Source organism: Colletotrichum abscissum (genome assembly GCF_030869225.1).
Source record: "Colletotrichum abscissum strain IMI 504890 chromosome Unknown Scaffold_64.1, whole genome shotgun sequence".
Lineage (NCBI taxonomy): Eukaryota > Fungi > Ascomycota > Sordariomycetes > Glomerellales > Glomerellaceae > Colletotrichum > Colletotrichum abscissum.
In genome coordinates this window covers 77451-97258 of record NW_026850508.1, presented here as the reverse complement: position 1 = coordinate 97258, position 19808 = coordinate 77451, and the positions used below count along the sequence as shown (strand labels likewise).

General features: G+C 54.0%; 6 protein-coding genes across 6 annotated transcripts; 4 read left to right on the top strand and 2 right to left on the bottom strand.

Moving 5' to 3' along the window:
- Positions 1-1126: 1126 nt before the first annotated feature.
- CABS01_15248 (PROCN domain-containing protein) lies at positions 1127-8291 on the bottom strand (the record flags this gene model as incomplete). Its single annotated transcript, XM_060548584.1, has 2 exons — positions 1127-3609; positions 3662-8291. 2 exons carry the CDS (start codon positions 8289-8291, stop codon positions 1127-1129), a joined length of 7113 nt encoding a protein of 2370 aa, XP_060391997.1.
- An 858-nt stretch (positions 8292-9149) lies between these two features.
- On the top strand, positions 9150-11819 carry CABS01_15247 (eukaryotic translation initiation factor 3 subunit 8; the record flags this gene model as incomplete). The annotated part of the gene is made up of 2 exons (XM_060548583.1): positions 9150-9498; positions 9565-11819. The coding sequence occupies 2 exons, from the start codon at positions 9150-9152 to the stop codon at positions 11817-11819; spliced, it is 2604 nt and encodes an 867-aa protein (XP_060391996.1).
- A 1862-nt stretch (positions 11820-13681) lies between these two features.
- Positions 13682-14075, top strand: CABS01_15246 (uncharacterized protein; the record flags this gene model as incomplete). The annotated part of the gene is made up of 2 exons (XM_060548582.1): positions 13682-13954; positions 14031-14075. The coding sequence occupies 2 exons, from the start codon at positions 13682-13684 to the stop codon at positions 14073-14075; spliced, it is 318 nt and encodes a 105-aa protein (XP_060391995.1).
- Positions 14076-16272: 2197 nt separating this feature from the next.
- CABS01_15245 (peroxin 11C) lies at positions 16273-17277 on the top strand (the record flags this gene model as incomplete). The annotated part of the gene is made up of 1 exon (XM_060548581.1): positions 16273-17277. The coding sequence occupies one exon, from the start codon at positions 16273-16275 to the stop codon at positions 17275-17277; it is 1005 nt and encodes a 334-aa protein (XP_060391994.1).
- A 339-nt stretch (positions 17278-17616) lies between these two features.
- CABS01_15244 (uncharacterized protein) lies at positions 17617-18556 on the bottom strand (the record flags this gene model as incomplete). Its single annotated transcript, XM_060548580.1, has 2 exons — positions 17617-18060; positions 18242-18556. The coding sequence occupies 2 exons, from the start codon at positions 18554-18556 to the stop codon at positions 17617-17619; spliced, it is 759 nt and encodes a 252-aa protein (XP_060391993.1).
- Positions 18557-19241: 685 nt separating this feature from the next.
- Positions 19242-19773, top strand: CABS01_15243 (uncharacterized protein; the record flags this gene model as incomplete). Its single annotated transcript, XM_060548579.1, has 2 exons — positions 19242-19384; positions 19467-19773. The coding sequence occupies 2 exons, from the start codon at positions 19242-19244 to the stop codon at positions 19771-19773; spliced, it is 450 nt and encodes a 149-aa protein (XP_060391992.1).
- Between the last annotated feature and the right edge of the window lie 35 nt (positions 19774-19808).

Below are 19808 nucleotides of genomic sequence, written 5' to 3'. Positions count from 1 at the left end.
TGGAGACGCGCATGAACGGCTTGTTATGGGAGGCGCAGCCGCTCTACGTATGTAGTGTACGTACGTTTTGTTCTTATGTGCGACTGATAATCCTCACGTTTATCAAATATGGCCATGGTTTACAGACTAAGGAACGATAACAGCGGCGAGGGAGCTTTTCTGCTCAATCGACGAGCTCCCACATCTGGCGGTTTGGTAAGGTAGTATGCTCATCCTCAACTTCTGGAGGCATTACGGGTGCAATTCCTTGACCATGTTCGTGAGGAATTGACTTTTTCTTACCAAACGATCTAGATGGAGATGGAAGCAAGGATAGAAGAAGTTGCTGTCAGGCAGTTGGCACCACGTTTCTCTTCTCTCTCTCTCACACAGTTTTGATGTTCGCTTGCGATTTCTGTGACACCCGCCGCCGCCGAGCCCACTCAACATGTCAAATGCAAAGTGACACTTGGTTGACAAGTCATGGGTTGCATGATGACAGAAGAGGAAAAAAAAATCTCCCCTGATCTTTTTTCTTTCTCGACTCTTTGAAAAATAATACTCGGACAAAAAAAGTACAGTTTGGTTTCAAAATAAAAGAGCCTGGGCTGTCAAAACCTATCAAACGCCGCTTATTTGCCTTTAATCGCACACATGTTCGTTCCTCCCCCCTTCCCCCCTGCCCACGATTCCATCCTTCCCTCCCACCGCTCGCTCACCCTCTCCCTGGCGTGATGCTCGCGTTTCCCGAAACTGCCCTTCTCCCTGCTCGTCTCTCTTCTCTTCTCTCGTTCTTGAGAATCCACCATCGTAAAACATTCTGCCCGGGAATCGTGGTACTCCCGACCTTAACGTTCCTTCTCGCCATCCAGGGAAAGACATGTCCCGGATACAATGCATTAAGTTTCCCATTGATCAGCCACCCCTCCCCATCTCTAGCCTATTTTTGTGTGTTTCTTTTGAGCGTGTGTGTATGTATACGCGTGCGTGTAATGTCCGTTTTGGGTAGATGAAGGGCTCTCTCTCGGTAAGGCAAAACTCCTCAGCCTCAGCCTCGAAATGCCCATCTTCCCTTGAAACGCACAACAGCGGCCGCGTGGACGAAATCTTGTTCTCCACCACCACCACCGCCGCCTTAAGCACTTCCTTAAGCGAAGTTGTCAGTCCTGTCGACCCAGATATCCTCGAGCTCCGCAAAGCTGTGGAAGTGCACGGGACGGTGCTGGTCGCTGTAGAACGGCAGCGGCGTATCGAGCTTGACGTGCACGGGCTTCTTCTCCATGCCCGCAAAGGCCGAGCCCATGAAGCTGTAGTTCCACATGCCGTTCTCGGGCACGAGGAAGAAGCCGCGGAAGCGCGGGCTCAGCAGGAGCTTGCGCTTCTCGCCCATGGTCGTCGTGAAGCCTTGGGGCTGGTCGCTCTGCGTGTCCCTGTTCTCGGCACCCCACTTGTAGCCTGTGGGGGTGAGGCCCCAGGCCGAGAGGGAGACGGAGCCGGGGGTGAAGGCCACGTTTACGGTGACGGTGTCGTGCTTGTCCCAGGCCGAGCTGTGGGCGTCGAGGAGGCGAGCGTGTTCGGTGACGTCGGCGGCGGACATGTAGGGGAGTTCTGCACCCGAAGCGGTGTGGATTACGCCGAGGGGTTCCATACCCTCGAGGAATTCGTGCTGGGGCAGCTGTTGGGGGAGCTGGACGTTGCGCAGGCCACCGATCTGAGGGATCATGACGATGCACTTGATTTCCTTGACCTGGTCGTTGTCCGGGGCGGAGGATCCGTAGAGATAGCCGGCGACCTGGACGCGGAGGTCGGCGATAGTGATGAAGCGCTTGAGGATGTTGTTAGGCATCACGTATGTGATCTCCTCGAGGTCGTTGTCGACAGATGAGACGTAGATGTTGTTTGCCTTTGTGCGCAGGTTGGACGTGGCGATGGCGCGAGTGCGCCACTCCGTCTTGGAGGCGAATGTCTGCTGCTCGAATTGAGACGTTGTTGTGACGATGATTTCCTCGCCGTGGACGTTTTGTGTCTTTGTCGTCACAGCCGTCAGCTGCTGCTGCTCCTGCTGTTGCTTCTCGATCTCGGCGGCCTGCTGGCGTTGCATGGAGGGCGCGGAGATCTCCATACCCAGAATGATGTCACGGACTTCGCTGCTAGTAAGACTCGAGACGTTGACGTTGTTCTTCTTTCCATAGTCGTTCAGGATAAGATCGCGCAGCTGCGTCTCGACCTTGATCCAGTCCTCGTCGGAGAGCGTCGGCCAGATGTGGTGGTCCTGTGTGATGACCGTCTTATCCGGACGCAGGATGAGCTTGGTCTTGTCCGGGTTGACGTGGAGGGCACGCAGGATCAGTATCAGACGGGAGAAGGCGGTGTATGACGAGATGCTCTTCAGCCACTCGTCGTAGAGGTTGAAGAGTACCATCTGCGGCTCGGTAGCGCGAAGAATCATATCTCCCAGCTTCTCGACCTTCATGGCTGCCTGGAACGGAAGTTGCAGCTCGGAGGCTCTAATGGCAATATTGGGGAAGTCGAGCAAATGGACTTCCAAGGGATCCAATAGACCCTTGCGGGTGACGATGAGCTGCTTCGGCTGCTCTTCCACGGGGAGAGAGCGGATGAGCGCCGCTACTTCTTCGGCTGTCTTCCACTTTGCCAACTGTCCAAGACGCTTCTGACCAGCCCAAACGCTCGTGTGAATAATCTTCAGGAACAGCTGACCGGTTCTGGGGTTGAAGATGAAGATGGCACCGTTGATGGGCTTGGTGGTCAAGTTACCCTCAAAGGTCTTGTGAATCGTTACACGGTAGACGTTGGTATCGTCAATGAAGAGCTGCGTCTGGTTGCTGAAGAGTTCAGAGTAGTTCTGAGAGTTGAGGAACTCCTGGTTGCTCTCAGAGGCGTAAAGCTGCAGACCCTTGCGGATACGCTCTCTCAGGACGTAGAGAGCGGGGTTAGCCTTCATAACCTTGGCCATGGCCTGCTGGATGAGAACCTTCAGACCAGGGAAGTACATGCCGTAAGCAGAGTACAGGTTGTAAGCCAGATCGATACCAATCATGAGACCGGTTGCTGAAGGATAGATACTGGCACTGTCCGTGGTGTAATCAAGGTACTTGGCACGAGTGTATCTCTCAATGTCGTGAGAATCGTAGTCACCATATCTGAGCTGGACATCGATCCAGAACTTGTTCGTAGTGGTGGGCTCGATAACATCCTTGGTGTCAAACAAGGGTGAAGGTCGAGTGACGTTCCACTTGTGACTAGCGAAGAGAAGAATATCGGCGCAAGAACTGTTCATCTTGTAGGACTTTCTGGGATGAATCGTCTCCTTCTGCACCGTCTCAATTCCGAGGGACTCGAGCTCCTGGTCAAAGACCTGACACAAATCCATGACGACCGACTCGTGGATCTTCTGCCACAAATGGGCGCGGAAAATCTGGATGAGCGAGATCTTGAGAGTAGGGATCTTGCCGTGTAAGAAGATACCAGTCAGATCAAGCTGGACTTGGAAACCGACGTAGACGTTGGCTCTGTTGATCGTAGGTGACCACCAAAGGGTAAAGCGTCTGTTGGGGATTTGGTTCAGACCGGATCGTTGAGCGTTTGTCAACTTCTTGAACTTCATGGATTCTGTTGCAAAGTTAGTCAAAATATTTGAGTAGGGATAAACACTTGAACTTACCCTCGAAACCGCTTGCTCTTTCCCAGAACAAGCCTTCCCATGATGGGAAACCCGTTGCTTTGAACAGCGTGTGCTCGAGGATGGTCTCGACACCACCAAGAGCTTGGATAACATCGGTACGGTAAGCGTTGAGGTTCCACAGTTTTCCGTCGTGCCTCTGGCTAGTCCACCAGAAAGGGTTGTTCTTCATGAGCTGATAGATCTTGAACTCTGCGCGAGCGCGGAATCCCTTGTCGAAACTCAAGGTGCTTCTGTCCTTCTGGAAGAGAGTGTTGATGCGCGGCAAGCCACGATCCCAACTATCCTCCAAGTCCTCAAGAGTCAGACGGCGGTTCTGCTGGTTCGCTTCCAATCTCTTCTGTGAGTATTCTGTCCAGACTCGCTGCGAGTCAATGAACTCGGCCTCCCACGGAATAATGTAACGGAAGATATTGGGGATGAGCGTCTCCTCGTCATGCGTCATTCCGGCGCGGTAGTGCGTGACGCCAGTGTCAGTCTGCTTTGACCAACGCTTGTCACTGGCAGGGATCAAGATGTGCGATCCAGAAATCATGCCCAAACCTCCCAGCTCCTTGGGCGTGTAGAACACTGCCGGAGGGAAACGAGAGGGCATCTTGGAGTTCAGTCCGATCTTGACTCTTGTCTGAATCTTGGTCTCACACTTGACAATAGTGTCAAGCAAACTGACGGTAGACACTGCTGCCTCACGATAGTACGTAAACAGCGCGATCAAAGCAGTGTTCCACTTGTTGGCAATCTTGGTGAAGGTTGTCGAACCCGATGACATGAGAATTTGACGGATTCGGTTGTTGAACTTTTGAATGTCTTCTTCCGTGACTTGAAGGAAGGCGTGCGCCGTCCTCTCCTTGCTCGTGTTGTCAACCAAGGACCAGACACTGTCCTTGACTGAGAAATCGTCATTCTGGTTTCTGCACTTGGGCAGAATGCGAACCTCGAAACCGCACATCGAGAACAACAAGTTCGGGTTGTCACGACTGTAGACGCTGGCGAAGCTGTCATCCCACTCGATTGTCGTAACAGAACGAGGCAGACGGTTCTTCAGATCCCAGAAGACGGCTCTGCCCAGGTTGACATCGTGTCTCATGAGGCGCATACGCGAGTCACGAGGCCAGCATTTCTTACTCTTGTATCCAATGACGTTCTCAAAGTTGGGATCAGGCTGCTCAGTGAGGAAACGTTGAATGAGATCTCGGGATTCATCAGCTGTGAACCGCAAGAAGACCCAGATCTTGTCAATGTAACGGGTGTAGAGACGGATGGGGTGTCTTGTCTCAGTCTCCCTGTCGCGGAACTGAAGGAAGTCGTTGGGGCTCTGGGGAGGACCCGCGATCTCACTGGCACGCTGAGGGCCAAGGAGAAGGAGGTCGAGCACGAGACCGTAGTACTGGAAAACGAATGCAGAGAACTGCAATCCACGGATCATACCGTAGCTGTTGACATGGTTCATGTCCTTGTACGTCAACTGGACGTTGTTCTTTGCAGTAATGTAATCCGCAAGGTTGTGATCCATGATCAGCCGGAGCAGAGAGTTGAGCAAAGTCAGCTCGATCTTCTCGTATACCTTGGACAGCTCCGTTTCGATCATGACGTTGCACTCTCCATTCTCAGTCTCCCACACCTTGTCGAGGTTGTTGATACCTTGAGCCCACTTGTAGGTCAGGAGCGGCGGTACTTCGGAGTCTGAAGGCTTGATCCACGCGGGGAACAGGTGGCGCTGGTCGGCCTGGTACCAGAGGTACTGGTCGAGATAAGCATCGCTGATCTTCTCAATGGGTTCAATGTCATAGACAGGGTTGATGGTGCTGTAGTTGTCGTTCATATCGATGCCGACTTCCTTGAAGGCGCGCTGGGTAAGGAGGAAACGCTTGATACGCTCCAGAGTGGTGCCGGGACTGTCATATGCCTGCTCAATCAAAGCCAACTCCTCGCGCTGACTCTGGTTGAGACGGCCCTTGACAGAGTAAGCTTCTCGCAGGCGCTCCAGTGCCAGAATGAGAATCTTTGTGTCGTGCTTGTAGGACACACTGGGGAAAGGGATGGGAGAGAACTTGCGAGACTCCAACCAGTGAACAGTGGTGGTGTAAATCGCGACAGCCTCTTCTGAAGAGACGTAGGGACCGTCCTTCATGTGGTTGTGCTGTCTCTCTTGCTCGGCCTTGAGCCACAATCGGGTGAGACGTCCGACGTTCTTCTTGGCCACCGTCTTGTCAACCGTTGCGCCGCGGCGGATACGTTCTCGGTTGTAGTGAGCGACAGAAATCCACCAGTCGGCCTTCGCCTTTACATAACGCAGGATGATGTTCTCGATGGGTGCCGGCAGACCAGGCACCTTCCAGGGGATGTTACTCTTCCAGCATCTCCATGCCTCAGACAAATGCTGAAGGACAGTGTTGACCTTGTTTTGCTTGATACCCTCGGGCATCATATCCATCAGATCAGCCATCACGGACGCACGTAGCTCGAGATCAAAGTGAGACTCCACACGCTGCTTGGTGACTGTCTTGGCAACACCCTTGCTGTGGCGACCCTCGAACTGACGGGACAACAGGTTTCCGAGCCACCTCTCGAGGAGGGGAATAATACCACGCATGAAAAACAGCCAAACTCTCCAAGCGGGGGCCCAAAAACCGCAACCAGGACCCTTGCCGACGGGAGCGGAGTTGAAGCGGTAGTAAATCAAGTGCTTCAAGTCCTTGCAAGAACGAATTTGATGCATCAGCTTGTACTTGTAGCGGTACATGCCGGTAAGCTGGCCGACGTGGTTGAAAGCATATAGAATGCCATCGGCGAGTTGGAAGGCGTCGATATTGCCAAGGCGGTACTGCACCTGGGCATCTACAATAAGCTTGGTCAAACGCAGAATCTCACGCATGAGATGGAATGCGTTTCCGAAACGGGATTTCTTTCGCTCTTTGGTAGTCAAGGTCTTGACGGGCTTCAAATTAAAGTTGTAATCGAGGTGAAGATAGGTCAGATTCTTGCGGTGAATAAGGAGATTGAGCATGTTGAAACCCTGTCTGCAGACTTGAAGACCAGCTTCAACCCAGTCGATCTCAGTCTGCTGGAAGAATTTTGTCTGCTTCAGGTTGCGCATCAGGTTTTGGTTTTGCTGTGCCTTGGGCTTCTTCTTGTGTAGTTCATTCAAGACGAAGTTCTTGAGCAGCTTCTGGTAAGAGACGCGGACCTTGACAGGTGGCTTGTCGGAAGGAGGATGCTCCAAGTACCATTGCTTGATAAGAGGGACATCCTGAGCCCGCACCATGCGACCTGACCGACGATCGAAGGGGAAAGGAGCCCACCACAACTCAATTGCCGACGCTGTGTCCTCGTTGGTCAGTTCCTCCTCTCCGAGGAAAGGCTCGAATTCGACAGGGAGTTCAAATGCATCATCCTCGGGCTCCTCATTGTTGCCGGGACCAAAGATTTCATCCTCGTGACTGATAGTGAGGTTCTTTGGTGCCACCGCGCGTGAGGAGATGGGGTGGATTCTGCGGTCAAAGTGGAAAGCGGGAAGATCGGGATTCTCTGATCGCTCAAAGACCACCTGGGGGTGAGAGTGCCAGGCTAGATGCACACTTCTTGGAAGGGAGTTGTACAAATAGGGGTAAGCCACCCGGAATTCTGTGCGAATAGCGTTTCTGAAGATGATGCGGTCGATGGCGTTAAACTCTCCGAAGTCCTCATCGTTGGGATCGATATCCTTGTACAGAGGCTCGAACCGTGGCCCGCCGGGGAGGGCAACATTGAGGGCCTTTCCAGTGAGGAAGCTCCTCAAATCGAAGAGGTGGAAGTAGTTCTTATCCACCACGTCAGAGATGAGAGGTCGACTCAATCTGAAAAGCGTTGCCATTTGTTGTAGGTTGAGGTTCCACGACCGGTAGCTGTCTCCGTTGACATGAGGAGTATCGAGTAGTGGCCTGTGATCATAGAACCACTCGAACACGGCGGCATCCTCCTCTTCGTTCAGCTCCATCTGAATAGGCTCCAAGGGCTCAACATCCTCGATGTTCTCGGACCAAGACAGAGGCGGTTCTTCGTCGTCGAAAGGGGGGAATCGCATGCGCTTGAAGAGACGTCTGTCGGCCTTCTCCTTCCTCATAAACGTCCACATCATTGCCCACTGCGCAAAGAAGACAGGCTCAATGACTCTTGGGATCTCATTGACCAACGTCAAGCAGCCGTTGACATGGTACAGAACCTTGACTTTCCTGTCAGACTCCCATGGCATTGGCATATTTTCGAGAAGCTTCATGACAGCATGGGGCATGAACTTCAATGCACCAAGGTAACTACGCTTATCGCTGGTGTACTTCTTTTGCGACACATCACCAATGTCCTTGACGATCTTGCGCAGGTGCTCAGGGGGCATATCTGCCTTCTGTGTCTCCACGAAGCCACCCTTGCGCTTCTCGCCGAATCGGTTGCGCTGATTTCGAAGCCATTCCTTCTTCTTTTGAGCGAACTTGGCGATCTGGGGATCGGTCGGAGGGCGATAGCCAGGCGGCGGGGGAGCTGGTGCGGCTGGTGGTGGAGGGAGGGACGATGATGGAGGAGGAGGTGGCGGCGGAGGGGGACCCCATCCGGGGGGTGGTGGTGGTGGAAAGGACATCTCGACTCGATGGTTGACTCGTCTCGCGTGGGTGGGTTGAAGGAGGTCGTCAAAGTCGAGGAGTCGCAGTCGCGACTTTCAAGACGCGAAAGTCGTAAAGGAAGACGCAGCGCAATTCGACTCGATGCTCAGTATCGGTCTTGAGCTACGCTGAGATGATGAAAACTCGGTCGGTGGCCTCGCGGGAACTCGCGGCGATGAGACCAAGGGCGCAATGTTGTTGGTATTAGGCGTTGGGTGATGAGTTCATCGACCTTGACCTCGCCGCGCCATCGAAATTTTTGGGTAATGCAGCTCTGTCCCAGGACGAGGAGGCCAATTGATTCTGCGCTAGCCTGTTTCGGAGAGGATGGATCACGTGAGGACGTGAGCTCGAGTTTCCTGCGGCGCCACAGATAGTCCGGTGGGCGAGAGCTAGGGAAGGATCCACTTCTGATGGGTGTGGCTGGTGCGTTCAGAGCCTCAGAGGTGAGTCGAACATAGGTAGGCAGGCAGGCAAGGAAGGCACTCTCCCTGGTGAACCAAAGGAAGTGCCTGAAACTTTTCTTAGCGTGGCTTTTCTCGCTGCCACCCGTCAGCTCCACAGAGCCCAGCCAAAAATTTCCACAAGTGCCGCAACACAACACCCCGCTGCCACCTGGACCACGGTTTGCCAGCTGTTGTTCGCTAAACCCTCCTCCCCCACCAAAAATTCCCGTCAAATTCTTGCACAACCCGAATTTGAGGAGCCCCTCTCGACAGGTTGACCGAAGACCCCCCGTGACAAGTCCCGACGACAACACAACTTCCGTCGATCCCGCGCTTCCCAGTCGCATCAGCCAAAACCGTCGCCTGAACGAACCGAAAGCGATCGCCAACATGTCTCGATTTTTCCGCGGCGGAGACGACAGCTCCACCGACTCGTCTTCCGACGAGGAGGAGCTTTACTCCGAGGAGGAGGAAGAGGAGGAGCAGCAAGACCAGGAGGACTCTGATGAGGAGGAGGAGGAGGATGACTCCGACTCTGATTCCGACGACAGTGATGGTGGAAAGAAGGCCGGTGCCTCGCGTTTCCTTCGCGATGCTTCCTCAGAGAGCGAAGACAGCGAAGACGAGGAGCGGGTAAAGGTCAAGAGTGCCAAGGACAAGCGTATCGAGGAGCTCGAGGCGACCATCAAGCTTATCGAGAACGGCCAAAAGATTGGTGACTGGGCTTCTATTTCCACAGGTAAGATACGACGGAATAAATCGACCACGAGATGCTCTAGACACGGGCGCTAACGTCCACGCGCAGAATTCGACAAGCTCAACCGCCAGGTCACAAAACTTCAAGAGGGTGGCAAGACCCCCAAGGTCTACATCAAGGCCGTTGCCGAGCTCGAGGAGTACATGAACGAGGCTATTGCGAAGCAGAAGGTCACTCCCGCCAAGAAGGGAATGAACGCCACCTCTGCCCGTGGATTGAACGCCGTCAAGCAGAAGATCAAGAAGATCGTCAAGGACTACCAGTCCCAGGTCGATGCCTACAAGGCCGACAAGGATGCCTTCATGGAGTCCGAGGAGGAAGAGGAGAAGCCCGCGCCCAAGGCCAAGAAGACTGCCCGTTTCGTCGACACCACCGAGGAGGCTGCAGTGGGCGATGACGATGAGGGTTTTGCTACCGTCGGAAAGGGTGGCCGTACTCTGCAGTTCACCCCTGAGAGCATCTTCAAGCACCTGAGAGCCATCATGGAGACTCGCGGTAAGAAGAACACCGACAAGCAGGAGCAGATCAAGATCATGGAGAAACTCAACGAGATCTCCAACACACCCTACCAGAAGATCCGCGTCCTCCTCACCCTGGTCTCTACCCGCTTCGATCTCGGTTCCGGCGGTGCCTCCTACATGCCTGTTGATCACTGGAAGGCTGCCGAGAAGGAGCTGAACTCTCTTCTCGAGGTCCTCGAGCAGAACAAGGACTACATTGTTGTTGAGAACGCCGAGGAGTGGGATGATGATGAGAAGCCCCCCGCGTTGGAGAAGGGCCAGAAGTACATCAAGGTTCCTGGAAGCATTGTTTCCTACGTCGAGCGCCTCGACGACGAGCTCACTCGTTCCCTGCAAAATATCGATCCCCACACCTCCGAGTACATCGACCGCCTTACCGATGAGGGCGCCCTCTACAACACCATCTTCCGCGGCATGCTCTACTACGAGTACCTCCGCAAGGATGCCGAGCTCGAGATTCCCCAAGAGAGCATCAACCGTGTTGTCACTCGCCGCCTCGAGCACGTCTACTTCAAGCCCGCCCAGGTTGTCAAGATTCTCGAGGACAACTGCTGGAAGAACGTCCCCTCTACCGTCGAGTCCGTCATCACCCCCCGCGACCAGGCTCAGGATGCCAACAACCTCGTCAACGTCCTTTGCAACTACCTCTTCACCAACGCCGAGGGCATTCTCCGCGCTCGTGCTATGCTGTGCCAAGTTTACTTCCTTGCCCTGCACGACGAGTACTACAAGGCTCGTGACATGATGCTCATGTCTCACTTGCAAGAGAATATTCCTAACTTTGACGTCCTCTCTCAAATCCTCTACAACCGCACCCTTGTCCAGGTCGGTCTCTGTGCTTTCCGCCAGGGTCTCGTCTACGACGCCCAGAACACACTGCAGGAGATCTGCGGCAGTGGTCGCCAGAAAGAGCTGCTTGCTCAGGGTGTCATGATCCAGAGATACAGCCAGGTTTCACCCGAGCAGGAGAAGCTCGAGAAGCAGCGCCAGCTGCCCTTCCACATGCACATTAACCTTGAGCTCCTCGAGTGCGTGTACCTTACCTGCAGCATGCTGCTGGAGATCCCCCTCCTGGCGCAGACTGGCTCCTCCCCCGACGTCAAGAAGCGTGTTATTAGCAAGACTTACCGCCGCATGCTCGAGTACCACGAGCGCCAGATCTTCACCGGCCCTCCCGAGAACACAAGAGACCACGTCATGCAGGCCTCCAAGGCCTTGGCTGCTGGCGAGTGGAAGAAGTCCACCACCTTTATCCACAGCATCAAGATCTGGGACCTGATGCCCAACACCGAGGACATCAAGACCATGCTCTCCAAGCAGATCCAGGAGGAGGGTCTGCGGACATACCTCTTCACCTACGCTCCCTTCTACGACACCCTGGCCGTGGAGACGCTGAGCAACATGTTCGAGCTGGACGCCAGCAAGGTCCTCGCGATCGTCAGCAAGATGATCAGCCACGAGGAGCTCGCAGCGTCCCTCGACCAGGTCACATCGACCGTCATCTTCCGTAAGGGCGTCGAGCTCAGCCGTCTGCAGAGCCTCGCCCTTACCCTCTCAGACAAGGCCAGCGCGCTCATCGAGACCAACGAGCGGACACTGGAGCAGCGCACCCAGGGCTCTGCCAACGCGTTCGAGAGACAGGGCGGCCGCGGCGGCCGTGGCGGACGCGGTGGCGCGAGGGGCGGCAACAGAGGAGGCGCGAGGACGGGCGGCAACCCCCAACGGCAGGCTGGTGGCACTCAGTTCACGGGCGGCGCGTTGGGTGCTGCGGTCCGGGGTTGAGAGTGAGAGTGGAAGAAGAAGAATCGAAACGGGGGTGGGTTCCTGGGGTTTTCACGCTTGTATCTTGCATTAGGGTTGGGTTGCTTAATCCAAAATACCGGCCGCGCGGGGTTCCAGAAAGAAAAGAGAGCCTTGGCTGGTTAGGTGTTTGTAGCTTCAGGGAATAGAAGCTGATAGAGTTACGTCACGTCCAACGATGCAGAGTGTGTATGAATGTCACGATTTAGCCGTTACCACGATCGATGGCCTTCCCTGGGCGTATTCCCAATATGTTGCCATCGTATAGTAAGAAGACACTGAGTTTAAGACTTTTTTCCGCGAACAACAGCGTAATTGTGATTCGTGCGGGCGTCCCAAAATGGTTATAGGCTTCTTCTCCTCGTGAAACTTGGAGATGTGCGCATGCTGGATTCCCGCAAACAATTGGGTTTCGGAGAAATCTCCAACGGAACCCAATCCCACGCCCCCTCAGCCTCAGTCAACTCTGACAACACCACATTCCAGAACCCCACGAAACCTGCCTCATGAACCGCCAAACGGGATGCAATCGACGACTTTCGTTCTTGAAACAGACAGCGAGCCTTCTTAGAGCCCTTTCCGAGCGTCAGCGTCAACAACGGGTCTCAGGATCCATCAAATAACCCGCCTTGCTAGCTCAATCGGTAGAGCGTGAGACTCTTAATCTCAAGGTTGCGGGTTCGACCCCCGCGTGAGGCTCAAATCCTCACCGCGATTGGCAAAGCCACTCTCCGGGTTAATCTTTTGCATTCTTTCCAAGAGAGATCGTTCAAGATGCATTGCCCGCATAGTCCAATTTTTGATGGCTCAGATGCTCTTTTCGGCTCGGCGTGGAGGCAGGTAGGCAGAGGTAGCCAGGCGTTTGACTTATTGGCCTTGCTTGGGTGGATCGAAATTGTAGCGCAAGAATTTAGAGTTTGAAGGGTTTGCGTCGCCGCTTGCCGAACGTGGCCTCTTCGGCATCCGTACATATCGACTATCTTTTTCGACGTCATAGGTGCCATGAGACAGTCTCACTTTCCTTTCGGCCACGAGGTTTGTCCTTGAGTGGTATGACATAGATTGTGACGATGACTAGTCACGGACGCGTTCATCCGTACTTATAAAGTTCCTTCCGTCTTTTAACTAATGCCTTCACAATCCCAACTTGAGTCCTCACCAACTCGACTGAATACCATCATCGTGCCTCTCGTATTCTTGCTGTATGAAGTATGGGTCAGGCTAATCTACACCAAGATCCATGAGAGAACGAGGTTGAAGAGAAAGTTGAGTCAATCACGGAGAAGAGAGAGAGAGAGAGAAGAAAAAAGACTTAGCCATTAGATAGTTCGATAAGATAGCGATAACATTGTGCACAAAGGTTCGCAGGACTAGTATACGCTTTCCGAGAGCTGTAGTCCATTGAAGTATCAGATAAATGACTGTATCCCCAGATGCAGTTCTGATTCTCATTACGGTGGGGGTCTTGGCCAAAGTATATACGGAGTAATTCGAGGTCCCGGCACTGCCGGTCAGGGGATCGACTCCCACATCAGCAATTCCCGGGTTCCAAGAGCTGACTTAGTATACTTCACCTCAGTGGAAACCTTCCACAGCACCGCACGCTCCGCGTCTAATAAATCCGAATTTATATAAGGTTCATCATGACTCGCAGTTGGCGCCGACTTACAATTGCAATTCCGGCGGCTCTATCTGCAACAATAGACAGCCGCAAGATGCCATAGACTATTTAAAGGACTGGCTATATCTCGTCGTCTCTATAGAGGAATTCCATTCACACAACCGCAGTTGACACATCGCTTCTAACAGATCGCCTCTAATCGAACCACGATACATCCTACACAATGTTCTCTCACACTCTCGTTTTTTTGGCCGCTACCTTGGCTTCTCTGGCCCAGGGCTTGCCCACCGAGCAGCTCGACGCCCGGCAGACTGTATGTTCGATAAACGAGAAGACTTGGACGGCTACCATGACGGGGACGTGCTCCATTGACGGAGGTCCTGCCATGACGTGTGATCAGAGAACCGATCTCAAGACGCTCGTCGTGAAGAAGAATACGATGTTGAGCGCCGCAGGCCTGGGTAACAACAAATTCGAATGCAAGGGATACCAGTCGGTAAGTACAAGATGTCGCACTTGTTTTACGTCCGTCGGCTTACATAGTTATCCAGTGGCAATGCTGCTCTTCTTAGAGTATGGCACTCAGCGTGGACACGAGCTTGGAGACATTACATTAAAGCTTGGGGTGTTCGTCACTGGCTCCTCTAGATCAAAAGGAACAAAACGATTTTTTGAAGGACTCGACTTCAGTAGATTCGGATGGAAAATTAGAGTATAACAACCAATTCAAGAGAACTATTCATTCTCAGCCTACCTTATCAATCTTCTTGTTTCTTAGAGTCTTGAGGATATTCAACACCTAAGAAAAACAACACGCCGCAGTCTATAACATCCCTAAGCACCAGCTCTATATCCCCCCCCCCCCTAGACAATAATGGAGGTGAATAAGCCTAGCCTAGTTACTAGCGTCGAATAGGTGAGCAAGTTCGGGTTCAGATACAACCCTCACATCAGGGGAGCATATAAGAAAATATGCGGCAGCTTGAGGACAGATAATAGATTTCGAGAAGCTTTTGCAGACATAAATCATTCTCTAGATTTTCACCATGTATTTACTTTCTGAGCTTGCTTTTGTTGGTATCAGATGCAATTAAAACATTGAGAGATTTGGAATCATTTCTTTCTTGCCGCTTGGAGAGAGCGCAGCGAGTTCTCATTACTGTACATTCACAAAGGCACCCACGCAGTTGATACGTTGTCGAGCTTCAGCCCCAGACATCCGAAAACAGCTTGCACAATGGCTCCTACAGGCTCTTGGCGAGAATGTAACCTAACTGTTACGCCAACTGCAGTTGGTCCCTGTAGGCGCGTATGCCAAAGTCGAAGGTAACGAACGCGAACACTGTTCTCTTGAGGGAAAAGCTCCTTGTTAATGATCATAGATAAATCATGAACGATACCGATAAGCCATTCCAAGATTAGAAGGCCCGTGCTCAGCAGAAAGACCTCACTTGACATATGCGAATGGAAGCGGATACCGGTTTTGCGAATGTCTGTAGACAATGTGGACAACCTGTGTCGTAATCCACTCGGCATCCCATTCATGGTACGACGAGCCTGAGCAACTCATCGGGATTAAGTATTGGATGATCGGACTTTAACCCAATATTGAGGGCTTTAGGTGTTCGGACAAGCCCCGTTGGAGAATGAGCTCATGAAGTACTCAGAGTCAAGACAGACTCCACTGGCAGTGAGTAAGGCATACCTATGGACTCATGGAGTACATGACGAAGATTGCTCGACATGGAATGGTGTGTCACGGTGTGTGCGCGCTTTAAAAATTTGATCTGATAACGGCCAAAATCCGGGGCAGCGTGGGCACGTTCCTTTGATTCCTTGGATTCCCTCTGTTTTGGCTCCCACCTGCTTTTCATTCCGAGCTAGAGTTCCGAGCCCTCTCCACCAAAACCCGCCGCGCTTGCCGAATCAAATTCAACCGAGGTCATTGTGGCATCCATTCCAATGCCGAACAACCTGAACTCTCCCACCAGGGAAGCAAAGACAGATGCACTTCTGCAGCGGTGCAGCTCCATGGCGCTGTGGGAGCATCGGCCCGCCGCCGGCAGCAACGCCATTCTTTTATTGCGTCGCACAAACATGAGCCGAAGGGAGCTTTTACCTGCTCTAACGAGACGAGTCCCTTAGGCGATTACCTAGCTACATGACAGTAAACCCTGTGACCATCCCATGGCATCCATCGGCGTGTGCCGTTCGGTAAAAACCAGCACTGCAACGGAGCATCCACCTCGGCGCATGAACATGGCTAATTGGGACAACGGCTTTGGGTTCTTCTTGCAGCTGCCAGCTGGACTTTATTTTAGCGTTCCCTGCCCGTCTGTCTGCTACCTTTTCCTCTTTCCTGAACCTCTTCTGAACTAGAGAGAGAGCGATTTTTGGGGGTGACTTGTATTTTAGTCGGGGTTTTCTTACAACACCAAAGCTCCTCCCACTTCCTAGAGGGTCCCCTTTCCTGCCTGTCCTTCGGTTCTTCACAAGCTTGGCCATTGACGTGACGTCGAACAGAGGAGAAACCCACATACAAGCTTTCCCAACCCGCTTCCTCTCTTCCTCTGTCACTTCTCGCCCTCCGATCTTCGGGATAAAGCTTTACCACCGACACCGAGCTCGAAAACAGTACCCTACCAAGGAGCTTGTCTCGCACAAACCCCTGGTCGTCGTGAGACTGTTTTCGGTTTCTTTTACCGTCCTCTTTACTTTTTCCTCGGACGGAAAGAAACCACCAACAGATCGGGTTCCTCGAGACAACCAAAAAAGCCCACCCAAAAAAAAAAGACGGCCAACACCTCGCCCATCATGTCCACAGAAACAGCCGACCAGGCGCCCGCCGTCTCCGACCTCCCCTCCGGCGACCCCATCCCCGCCGCGCCCCCGCCGCCGACCGCCGCATCACCAGCTCCCATAGCAACCCCGAAAGGCACAGCCAAGAAGCCCACCCTCGCCCAGATCCTCGCCGCGACGCCCTCCAACGTCGACGCCTTCGTCGCCCACCTGAACCGCTGCTTCGCCACCCCGTCCGGCATCGACGCCGTCCTCTGCTGCCTCTGCTACACCTCTCGCTTCTCCGCCTCCGTCATCGACTCCCTCAGCGCCTCCGCCCTCCGCCACTCGGCCCGCAAGCTCGTCGCCCTCGCCTTCTCCCTCCCGCCCGACACGACTATCCTACTGAGCAAAGCGCCGCCCGCGGCGGCGGCCGCGAGCCGCGGCATGCGCGTCGCGGGACACCTGAGGGCGCTGGCGTCGCTTCTGAGCGAGGCGCGCACGATTACGAGGTTGTGGTCGCTGCTGCCCCTGTACCTCTGGCTCCGCCGCCTCATGACGACGCCGGCCATCACGGAGGAGGAAAAAGAAAAAGGTACAAAGGACGCGTCGGAGGCGGCGCTGGATCGGGCCCTCTCGTGGCTGCAGGTCGTGGCGTGTCTGATCCTGCAGTCGCTCGAGAGCTCGTCGTACCTCGCGTCCAAGGGGGTGCTGCCGATGACGCCCAAGCAGCAGGGGACGGCGGCGCGGTGGAGCGTGCGGTTCTGGAGCGTGTTCGTGGGCAGCGAGCTCGGCCGGCTGGCGATTGAGAAGCTGCGGCGGCGGGCGGCGATCCGGCGCGGGGAGCTGGAGGTTGGTAGCGAGGAGTACAAGGAGTGGGCGGATGTCTGGGGCAGGACGCTGGCGAGGCAGGCTTCGTGGTTCCCGCTGACGGTGCACTGGAGTATGGATAAGGGGTTCGTGCCGGAGATGGGGATCGGTTTGTTGGGGAGCATCCCTGGTGTTGTGCAGATGCGGCAGCTGTGGAAGGAGACTGCGTGAGAGGGGAGAGCAGCTTGGGTCGTTGGACGCTGAGAACTCGAATAAGACTGGAGACGGGGAAGAGGTGCATATGAGACGGATAGACGCACCATGCCGCCACTATCGAGGCAGCTTTCTGGCGAAAGCCCATGGTATCAGAGTCTGTTGTGACGCGGGCGATCTGCTCGCTGGTGTTGGGTACGAAATTTCCATTTCATGTTTATGATACAATAGATGTCAATATATTTCTCAAAATATCAGAATCTCAAGCACAAAACGCTATGCCCACCTCCGCCTCTTTTCCCAGTCTAAACGCCAACCCCCCCAAGATCAGACCACACTCATGTGTACACGACGACTTCACATGGGCATCCTCCTCACCTCCTCCATCGTCCAATACTTTCTCATATTCTCCGCCCCCAACGTCTCCACCTCTTGATCGAGGTGCGTCCAGAGCACCTCCCCCCAGCTGTCCATCTTCTCCTTCAGGACGCCGAGCTCGAGCTCCGTCTCGCGGTCGCGGCAGGCGCGCAGGTAGGCCTCGAACTTGTCCATGCCGTCGTGGATCTGCTTGTGCTGGCGGAGGAGCTCCGCGCCGCCGCCGCGGCCGCCGGTGCGGAACTCGGGCATGCGGCGGGCGAGCATGGGGAAGACGTGGGCTTCTTCGATGCCGTGGTGGGCCGTGAGGTGGCGGGTGAACTGCAGGCCGGTGTCGAGGAATTGCTTGAGGGACATGTTTTGGGGGCGGCGGCCTGTCGAGGCTGCTGTGTGGAGGAGGGTCCATTGGTGGCGGAAGTGGTTGTGCTGGGGTTTTGAGGTTAGCTTTGTTGCTTTTCTGTTTTGAGCAGTGTGGGTAGTGTGTTGTCTTGTCTCATTTGCTTTAGAAGTTTGGGAGGATTGAGGGTATTTTGAGATGTGTGAGGTTTTGAAGGGATGAGGGTGCGTGATGAGATGAGATGAGATTTGAGCGATCTGAGGTTCTTACAAAGTAATTCATCTTTTCTGCCATTTGGTTGTAGACTTTGAACTCGGCCGGAGTCAGAGGTGGTAACTCAGGCTTCGCTGGAGTAGCATCCTCCGTTGATGGTGCTGCCGACGGCGGCGTTGCTTGTGGTTGTTCAGTCGCGCTGGCAGACATGGTGTTAAAGGTTCGGATATTCCGAAGTTCAGAAATTGGGTATCGAGTTGTTGCGAATGCGCTGCGCGGTCTTTGTGAGGTAAAGTAATGGGGTCTAGAGATGAGATGAACTGTGCGGCTACTTTGTGACAAGATTCTGCTAGCAGAAACTCCCACTTTCATGGTATTTGGAGAAAGTGCGATTCAAAAGAAGTTTCTTTCTCTGATTTATTTCGTGGAGGGGGAGGGGGAACTGTCTCTGGAGGTTTTATCCTGGGATCATGCGCGCGCGGGAGACCACGCCGCCGCCGCCCCTCCATCCGAGCGATATGCTAAGGCTTTGTAGGAATTGCCCGCGGCGGGTAGGCTAAACTGTTTACAGACGGAGTTGGTAAAGGAGCCCTGCAAGTACACCGCGCGGCTGACGGTGCTTGGATTTGGGGTTTGTTCGATTGGCCACCACCCCCGCCAGATTCTGTGTTGGAGAGACATTGAAGACTGGATGCTAACTGGAAGCCCACTTTGCTCCCAAGAACAGAATCAGATGCCCAAAACTTTAGCTCTTCGCAGAGAAAAGCATCGTGAGTAGCTGAAGTGTTTGAATCAGATGCCTCATTCACCGCAATCGTGACTCTTCGTTTCCTAATGTGATCCAAGGGTCTGAAGAGATTTCATTTCGGCGTTCGCAGATTGGTTGGCGACCCTCCTTACTCAGCTCTTTGAAAGCGGGAAGCGGAAAGCGCGAAGGCGGGCGGCGCTGCGGCAGTCGCATTTTTCCAATCCGCGACTCGCTCTTAGACAATGAGAGGTTCACACATCGCTCTCATTGATTCATCCGACCGCTACCGCGCGCAAGGTTCCATTTGTAATGGAAGACATGGACTCGGCATCCGATCTTGTCCGCGCCCCGCCGCTCCGGGGCGGTACCCATCCGGCATACTTTCTTACATCCGATAGTGGATCCGAGTCTCCGGTCTCTCGACCCGTCCACGGCATCTGCACTCATCACGTGTTCGTTAGGCCATGCGTGCATGCGGGGGCAGATTTGCACTGCACTTTTAACTCACACCAGCTCAACAGTATGCCACCTTAGACTTTATCGAGGCAGATATGTTTCACGGCATTGGACTCCTCGGCTGCTTTCCATTGGTCAGTACCGCTCCCTGAAGCTCGGTCGATTCCGCGGTCCGGCGGTCCCCACCATCACAGGCAGCAGCAGGCAACAGCACGACCAGACATGGGCAAAGGGAGAACTCGACAAGCAACGTGACTTCGTGGGAATCTCGCGTCCTGTGGTCGAGCCTCTGCGACTGTTAGGCGCCATCCTTAAACCATTTGAACTTTACCGTCGAGACGCGTTGCAGCCTAATTGGAACCACAAATATCCCACGGCCGTCTAGCATCGATCCCCATCCTTGCCTCTTAGCGATCCTCA